This window comes from Loxodonta africana, chromosome 3 (assembly GCF_030014295.1).
Source record: "Loxodonta africana isolate mLoxAfr1 chromosome 3, mLoxAfr1.hap2, whole genome shotgun sequence".
In the NCBI taxonomy this organism is placed as follows: domain Eukaryota; kingdom Metazoa; phylum Chordata; class Mammalia; order Proboscidea; family Elephantidae; genus Loxodonta; species Loxodonta africana.
Window position 1 is genome coordinate 185460917 of NC_087344.1, and position 9600 is coordinate 185470516.

The window sequence follows — 9600 nt, forward strand, 5'->3', positions numbered from 1 at the left end:
CTTCTTTGTATCTGTATATCAAATTTTTTGTTTTCTTCATTTGTAAAATATAAGATGTAAACTGGTTTTTGATTATATGCATGTTAGTTATGTTAGGTGCACATATGACACTGTAATTGTCTTTATTCAGAGATTGTGTACGGTTTAAGGAGATGTGCACAGGTGCCAAGTTGACAATGGGTGGACTGTGATGGGTGAGGCTGTTTTTCATCTTGGCTGGGCCATGATTCTCAGTGATTTGGCAGTTATGTAATGATGTAGTTTAGTGATTATGGAACGATGTAGTTTTCACAGTTATGTAATGATATAGTTTGGAAGTTATGTAAATATGTATGCATCCTTCATTTTGTGATATAATGTAATCACTTCCATGATTTGATCTCATATGATCAGTCAACCCATTGTAAGGGTGTTTCCTCAAGGGTGTGGCCTGCACCCAATATACATGGACGTTCTGGCAAAGCTCTCTGGCTTTTGCTCACTCTTGACCCTGCATCCCACTCGTCATCATCTGATCTCTGATTCTTGGGATTGAGCCAGCAGCCTGCCATATTGCCTGCCAATCTTGGGGGTTGTCAGCCTCTGCAGGCTTTGAGCCAGCAGACTACTGCCTTACCTCCCCTCTTGGATTCATCAACCTCCACAGCCTATGAGCCAGCAGCCTGCCATCTCACTTGCCAATCATGAATTCATCAGCCCATGCTTCTTTGTGAGACAGGAGAAGTCTCCAACCTGACACCTGACCCACAGGCCTGGGACTTTCCAGCCTTATTACAACTCCATGAGCCATTTCCTTAAGATAAATCTCCCTTTCTCTCTCTCTCTCTCTCTCTCGACCTACCCCCCTTAGTGGCACAGTGGTTAACAGTTATGGCAACTAACCAAAAGACTGGCAGGTCAGATCCACCAGTCTATCCTTGGAAATCCGATGGGGCACTTCTACTCTATCCTAAAGGGATGCAATGACTTGGAATCAACTCGATGGCAACAGATTTACTTCTCTAGAGAACGCAGCCTAGGACACCACCCAGGTTCCAATGCCTGCCTTTGCAAGAATCCATTTTCGTGATTCTATGGATAACCCCAACACTTCTTTGGACTCTTCATTAACCTGACGCAGGGCTCTGACCTACTAGGGTTTATAAATATTCTGACAGGTGTCAGAACCACTTTGCAGTCTGCCCTTATCACTAGGGCAGAAGAATTTGGGGGCAAATTCAATCAATTTTCTGAGGAGTTTTGTGTCAACAAATGATTATAAACACCTACTCTGTGCCAGGTATACTGCTAGGTGTTGAGGATCCAGAGGTGCAAAGAGTCTCTGCCCTCTACAAGCTCATATTATACAAGAGATCAGATAAATGAAGTAGGCGTTGTGGATGCGGAAAGTAAAAACAAGCATAACGCACAATAGAGACAGAAAAGGGGAAGTTATGACATCCCTGGGGTCCCCTCTGAGTACAATCACTACAGAGAAGATGACACTTAAACTCAGAATTAAGACAAGATGTTCCAAGGCAGGCAAGACTAAGAAACAAATTTCAGGCAGAGGAAACAGAGACAGCAAATGTAATGAAAGCAGGAAACAGCGTGGAGTATTGTGGGGATTCGCATTTACTTGGATCTATACAAGAAGCATAGCTCTTAGGAGGAGTTCAGAGAAAAATGCGGTCAAAGAGGGAGGCAGGAGACCAGTTTCAGGGCCATGGCACAAAAATAACCATCAGGGATCAGCATCCTGGGTAGCAGAAGAGAGGAGGTAAAAGTTGAGAATGATTCTAGACTGGGATGTTGCAAGACAGGTGTGGGTAAAGAAAAGATCAAAGCCAAGTTGAGTAGTGGTGGTGCATCACGGAGGGTAGGCTGAGGGAAGGAGGTGACACCAGCCAAGGTTCATAGGAAGAGAAAAGAAGAAGAGGCGTAGAGACCCAAGGTCCTGATTTGCTTGAGAAATAGGGGAAATGAAAGCAAGGGAGAGAAGGAGCAGCAAGGCCAAACAGAAGAAGCTGGAGAAGAGAATGTCAGAAAGGAGTACAGCCAATTTGTGACAAAGCCCAGAGTAGAAGGGGACCCCAAGTAGAGGAAGCAATAGGTGAGGAGGGACTTGTTAGTTAGTTAATTAGTAAGGGATTATTATCTTATCTCAAGCATATCCTGTTGGTGGGATAGAGAAGGAAACAGCAGATCTGGTTGAAAGATGGGCGTGACCAGTAGGTTGGTAGGTGACTGTGACCAAGCAGATAGGATTGAAGGAATGCGATGGAGTGAACCTCAAGGAGGAGATGTAGGGGACATGGCCTGGAAATGGCACTGGGGATGGAAGTGAATACTGATCCCTCCTGCCTCCTGTCTCTTTCAGGCTTGAGTATGTCGAGAGTGAGCAGCTCCCCTGCCATCCCAGGAAAGAGGCCACAAGGGGATCGGTGTCCTCCAGAGAGCCAGGGCTGGGGAGGCAGCCCCTGTGCCATGTTGGTTTCTGAGTCCTAAGTGCCCAGCAGTGTGTGACCCCAAGTAGAGGATCCCACACTGGGAGTTGGTTTCTCCCTTCCCACTTTATCTGGCCAAAGGTTAGTTCATTTTTCAAGTATCCCACTGAGGGAAGACTCTTCCAGCACCCATAAGGGAACACATAACTACTGTGGACCTTAACCAGCCCTATTCCTTCACCTGCTTCCTGTGGGACTGCCCCACTAGACAACAAGCTCTTCAAGTCTTCACTGTTCCCTCACTTCTGTCTCCACAGTGCACATGTCTCACACCACAGTGAGGAGAAACACCTCAGAGCACAAGCTCCCTCTCATTCACACACACACGCATGCATAAACGCACACAAACACACACACACGTTTGGCAGATTAACACATACAAGCACAAAAAAATCATATCCATGGACTTCTGGAGGTGGAGCTGGTTCTCAGGACCATTCTACCTCTTCCCATTCATGACAATGACCCATAGAGAAAATGCCCACTGGCCCTCAGGCTCAAGGGGAAGGCATGATTTTGGCCCAGGATGTGCTTTTGACCTCAGAGGCGGGATCCAACTCCTGCATGACCCTTAGAAAAAAACTGCAGTGAAGGGCTAGGAAATAAAGCATCTGTTCCTCCTCCCTGCTCTTTCCTAAACAGCCAGGTGGGTGATGGACATCACCGTGCCACACCTGAGATGCCGTACCCCACTACACACTCACACACAGACAGACACCACTTGGGAGACAAAGAGACTTCCCAGGATCCCAGCTCTATCCCAGGAGAAAAAAGAGCATGGGCCATACTAATAGGGCCCTCTGTGATGCCAGCAGTGGGGCTACATTGGGGCCCTGAGGAGTAGAAGTGGACCTGGGGTAAAACCAGGGAAGGCCTCTCTGGAGTGAATTTCAGCTGGGTTGACACCACTTGTGGAGAGTCTGCAAAACCGAAAGTCAGTATTTGTCAATTCGTCCACTCATACCGCCAAAAGAGAAGGAAGAAGTAATGCCAAGTATCAGGTGCAAGGAGATACTTTATTGTTTTGGGGGTCTCTTGAGGCCTCTAGGCTGGACTGGCCAGGGATCACTGGCATCCCCCAGAACAGGGCGGCGCACCATGGCTCTGTTTGTGGTAGTCAGTGGCTAAGTCCCCCACTACACAGAGAAACTCAGAAAAGTCAATCTTCTTATCCTTATTCTTGTCTTTTTCATCAAAGACATTACATAAGTAATTTTTGCCCCTTCTTTCCTGTGGGGTTAAAAAACATACAAAACAAACATAAAAATATTATCCAGGGAGAAGAGGAGAATAGAGACAGAAGAAGAGACAACACCTAGGTCTGAACCAAAGGTGTGGTTGGTCAGGTGAGGCTATGGAGATGGAAAGATGGGGTCAAGCAAAGTCAAGCCCTGACTCATCACTGGAGATTTCTGGCCAAAAATGGCAACTTGCATGGGGAGTACACTGCTAAATGACAAGTGGACTCAGGCTCCTCCACCACCTTAACTTCAGATGCACTGTCTGCATTATTCCCGCAGGGGACCAATAGAGCCCGGCCAGTTACTCTCCTCATTCTCTAATGCTCTTCCCACTTAAATTCTTTCCCATCAAAACCTATCAGTTCAGCCCCATTTATTCTATTCCTTAGTCTCAATCTGTGCTAATGATTCCTTCTCACACTTAAATGAAATTAAGGCTATGAATGCACTTTGCCCGTGTAAAAGATGGTGGCCCTGACTGTAGGGTGCATGATTCTCACCGTGTTATCTTTGCTTCCACAGGTAGTGGTAGTTCGGTGGTAGAATTCCCCCAGTGGTAGAATTCCCACCTTCCAAGCAGGAGCCCCAAATTCAATTCCCCACCACTGTAACATGGTGCATAACACTCACCTGGGAGTGGAGGCTTGCATGTTGCTATGACGCTGAAAAGCAGCTAACAATAACCCCTTCTCCCAGGAAAATGTGAAGAGGAGCCTTTAGGAGGCAACCTTTTACCCCAAGGCAACCAGACCCTTGGAGGGACTCTCAGTAACCAGTGGAAGGACAGATGCTTTAGTCTATTCACTGACTTTCAAATTATAACACTTTCTTGAGTCTCTAATATGGCCACCACTTTTTCTCATTTTCAAAGCATTTTCAAATACATCATTTCATTTCAACAACGCCATCTCAGGAAATTAAGTTCTATTATCCACCTTTGCAAATGAGAAAACTAAGGGTCACACTGTGGGTGATTTGTCCAGGGTCATGCAGCAGGGAGCCCCAGGGGCAGGACAGGTGCCCAGGAGAAGAAAGAGCATGACACTTTGTCCTGAGCTCCTAGAATCTTCCATTCTGCCTCCACATGGGACTGGCCCTGCCTTGGGCCTGGAGGTAAAATGAGGAGAGAAAGGAGGTGTGGAGAGTGAATCAAGGAAGGGCCAGATTCCAGATCAGCCAATCACAAACAGTGCATCCACTTCAAAGTGGGGTCCTCACACATGCCAAAGCCCATGGACTCCATCCACCCACCCCGTCTCCTCCCTGCACACACATACACAGGCACTTCCTGCCCCAGACAAGCAAGACCCCTACTCACACAGTCATTGAGGAAGTTGGGGAAGTTCTCCTTCAGCAGCTTCAACAAGTTAGCTCTATTGATCTTATCATCAAGCCCAGTGTATCGATGAAATAGTTTGACCAAGCTCAGCACCAAATTCTCAGCTGGAGTGTGGCATATCTTGACTTTCTCAGCTGCAATGTTGCTCATGTTGGCTTTTATTCCAAGACAAGAGTCTACACACAAGAAATCAATGAGAATGAACTGGGTGGAAGAGAGTTTGAAGGACAAGGCTAAGGAGTGAGTGAGGGCTGAGGTAAGATAGAACAAAAGGAACTTGTCTTTCTCAAATGGTGAGGTAAATTGGTCTCAGGGAGGGGAGAGTGGAACTGAGTCCTCGGTCCTGACACCATCCCTGGGGAAGTCTGGGAGGAGAGGGAGGGGAACAGTGGAGATCAAGGCTGTGTTAGTGAGGGGCAGGGGCTGACCTGCAGGGCATGTGTATACAGTGTCTTCTGGCTCACCCAGTTGGGAGTGAGATAACAAAAAGAAGCATCAAATCCCAAGGCAAGACATTCCCATCGAGCAGAGCTTTTGGTCTACCCCATTCCCCCCACTTCCACTTAGGAAATTACCAAGGACCACCAGCCTGAGCAATCAGGTCTAGAATCCTGGGATTCTGGCTTTCCAACACAGTGGTAGAACTCCCACCTTCCAAACAGGAGGCCCAAGTTCAATGCCTCACCAATGTACCTCGGTACACAGCCACCACCAATTCTGACCCCTCCACCCTCCAAGACCTTCCCAGAATTATTTTGGAAGACCTTGTGCCAAAAGAGTGCACTGAAACCAGGGAGTAAAGAAAACCAAGGGCTACAGAAGGAAGATATTTTTACCTGACAGTTCTCAGAAAAGCACCTAATACTGAGCCAAGAGGAATAAAAAGATCATCTAGCCAAGCCAGCCCCCCTCTGAGACTGGTGGACAAGAAGGGATATAGGATTTGCCAGGACAAGCCCAAGGTCCCACTCTATTAGTTACAGAACCCAGGCATACTGACTTCCAGGCAAGGTTAGTATTCTCCCACAGCTGCAGGCAGCAGAGCACGTGGGCATCAGGCATGACTTCTAGGAAAGAACAGAGACAGGTGCAGACTTACTGGACCTGAGGATGATCACGGAGGAGAGAATTAGTGAGACTGTGCATCTGGACACAAAGCAGGCCCTTTATGCAGCTCAGCCTCAGATCTTTCCAGAGGCTGGGTGCCCTGTGTCAGTGTTCATTAGTTTCCCCAAAAGTTGCACCACTTTGGGTGGGGAGACACACCGAAGACGCTATACTCAAAACTTCCTTCTAGATATGCTGGGTCTCCAGTATCTATCACTCTCAGGCCACATCACCATAATTCTGCCCAGCCCAGGCTCCTGGCCAGTGGGAGGAGGCCCCATGCAAGAGAGATGTGGACAGAGTTGAGTGCATTGCCATAGCTCAATGATAATGGAATCTAGGGATCTGGGAGGGAAGAAACACGTTTGTTCATTCAGTCATTCCACAACATTCTATCAATGGCTAGTAATAACCGCCTCCTTTTCCAAGTACGGTAAAGAGCCAGGAAGTGGGTTACTGTTTTATGTACATTGCCTCAGAGTCCCATGAGAGCCCTGTGAGTTCACACAAGGCTCTCTACCAGTGTGAGGTAGGTATTTTCCCTTCTTACAGATAAGCAAATTGGGACCAAGGCTGGGTTTCTCAAGGTTACTCAGATAAAATATGACAAAGTCAGGATTCAGACCCAGATCTCTCAGACTTCAAAGCCCTCTCTTAATCATACTGCCCTCTGGGTGAGCCTCAGATGGTGTTACCATCTGGACTGGGCAGGTGGTCACACCATTGCCTGCCTTGCAGGAGCCCACACTCCAGGACAGGTGACCCTGCACAGAAGCATCCCACAGGTACCTATATCCATGAAACTGTGGCCTCTAGGGCCACAGCGGCAGTGAGTGAGGCCTCTGTGATTCACAAAGCCCTGGTTGTCACAACTTTCAGGCCATGAGCCTCTCTGCAAGGGCTGTCTGTGGGCACCATTGCCACAGGATCAAAACCTTTTCCGTCAGGGAAGCTCACTATGTTTTAAAAAACACCTTCTCTGATATCATCTTGCCAGATCCTCACAGGAATCCCCAGAGGGAGACTGCGATTACTGACAGAGGAAGGACTGACACTCAACCAAAGATGGTCAGTGAGACACTTTTGTATCATCTCACCACACAGCCCCATGGGGACCCCAGGGGTATGACAGGAACCACTGTCGAGATCCAAACTCGGCTGTGTGGTCAGTACGGTAATCACTCTCTCAATCTCTCCTATTTGGAGATTGAAACTGGAAAGTCACATTTTTGAGGTTCTTTTGCATCCAGGGCCCAGATGTGATTAGGTTGAGAATCTCCAGAGAGACTTAGAAGGTGCAGTCGAGGCAGCTACAAAGCCAGCTCCAACACAGGTAAGTGTTCACAGAAGCTGTACCCTCAGTGACACTGTCCAGTCATCTGCTTTGTCCAGTCATGGGAGCTGTGGTGGTGCCATGCTGGTAGCCGTCCTAGAACTAGTTTTCTAAATTCTGGGTCACAGCCAAGAAGGTTCACTTTACAAGCAACAGTTCTGCAGTGGCTCTCTAACTTCCTCTCCTCCAGCCCTCCAAAGTGTTATAAGCCATTGAGACCCTGGATTAATTGTCTTTCTGCTTAAAATACAGGGAGTGAACCCTCAGGCACCAGAAGAAAGCAAATAGTAAAAATTAGAGAAGAATTAAATGAATTAGAGAACAGAAAAACAACTGAAAGAGTTAAGAAGAGCAAAAGCTGGTTCTTTGAAAAAAAATAACAAAACTGATAAACCATTGGCCAGACTGACAAAAGAAAAAAAGAGATCAAGCAAATAATCCAAACAACAAATGAGATGGCCAATATCACAGCAGACCCAATTGAAATTAAAAGAACCCTATCAGATTGCTACGAAAAGTTATACTTCAACAAATTTGAAAACATAGAAGAATTGGATCAATTTCTAGAAACATACTATACCTACCTAAACTAACCCAAACAGAGGAAGAACAACTAAATACACCCATAACAAAAGAAGAAATTGAAAAAGAAATTTCAAAACTCAAAACAAAGAAAAGCCCTGGCCCTGATGGCTTCACTGCAGAGTTCTACCAAACTTTCAGAGAAGAATTCACACCGCTACTACTAAAGCTATTTTAGAGCATAGAAAAGGATGGAATACTTAAAAACTCATTCTAGGAAGCCAGCATATCCCTGATACCAAAACCAGGTAGAGACCAGAAAAAAGAAAATTACAGACCTATATCCCTCATACCAGGTATGCAGAGATGGTTCAACATTAGAAAAACAGTTAATGTAATTCATCATATAAATAAAAAGAGAAAAACCACGTGATTTTATCAATTGATACAGAAAAGGCATTTGACAAAGTTCAACACCCATTCATGATAAAAACTCTTAGCAAAATAGAAATAGAAGGAAAATTCCTCAACATAATAAAGGACTTTTATACACACCCAACAGACGACATCATCCTAAATGGAGAGATTCTGAAAGCATTCCCCTTGACAATGGGAACCACACAAGGATGCCCTTTATCAACACTCTTTTTTTTTTTAATAATTTTTATTGTGCTTTAAGTGAAAGTTTACAAGTCAATTCAGTCTGTCCCATATAAGCTTATATACACCTTACTCCATACTCCCACTTACTCTCCCCCTAATGAGTCAGCCCACTCCCTCCTTCCAGTCTCTCCTTTCATGACGGTTTTGCCAGTTTCTAACCCTCTCTACCCTCCCATCTCCCCTCCAGATGGGAGATGCCAACACAGTCTCAAGTGTCCACCTGATACAAGTAGCTCACTCTTCATCAGCATCTCTCTCCAGCCCATTGTCCAGTCCCTTCCATGTCTTATGAGTTGTCTTCGGGAATGGTTCCTGTCCTGGGCCAACAGAAGGTGTGGGGACCATGACTGCCAGGATTCTTCTAGTCTCAGTCAGACCATTAAGTCTGGTCTCATTGTGAGAATTTGGGGTCTACATCCCACTATTCTCCGGCTCCCTCAGGGATTCTCTGTTGTGCTCCCTGTCAGGACAGTCATCAGTTGTGGCCGGGCACCATCTAGTTCTTCCGGTCTCAAGATGATGTAAGTCTCTGGCTCATGTGGCCCCTTCTGTCTCTTGGGCTCATAGTTATCATGTGACCTTGGTGTTCTTCATTCTCCTTTGATCCAGGTGGGTTGAGACCAATTCATGCATCTTAGATGGCCGCTTGTTAGCATTTAAGGCCCCAGACGCCACAGTTCAAAGTGGGATGCAGAATGTTTTCATAATAGAATTATTTTGCCAATTGATTTAGGAGTCCCGTTAAGCCATAGTCCCCAAACCCCAGCCCTTGCTCCGCTGACCTTCAAAGCATTCAGTTTATCCCGGAAACTTCTTTGCTTTTGGTCCAGTCCAGTTGAGCTGACCTTCCGTGTATTGAGTATTGTCCTTCCCTTCACCTAAAGTAGTTCTTATCTACTAACTAATCGG

General features: G+C 46.2%; 1 protein-coding gene across 1 annotated transcript; it reads right to left on the reverse strand.

Annotated features, from left to right (window-relative positions):
• Nucleotides 1-3551: 3551 nt before the first annotated feature.
• LOC135230559 (protein S100-A7-like) lies at nucleotides 3552-5216 on the reverse strand. Its single transcript, XM_064279993.1, has 2 exons — nucleotides 5046-5216; nucleotides 3552-3716 (listed from the first exon to the last, which is right to left on the reverse strand). Exons 1-2 carry the CDS (start codon nucleotides 5214-5216, stop codon nucleotides 3552-3554), a joined length of 336 nt encoding a protein of 111 aa, XP_064136063.1.
• Nucleotides 5217-9600: the final 4384 nt, after the last annotated feature.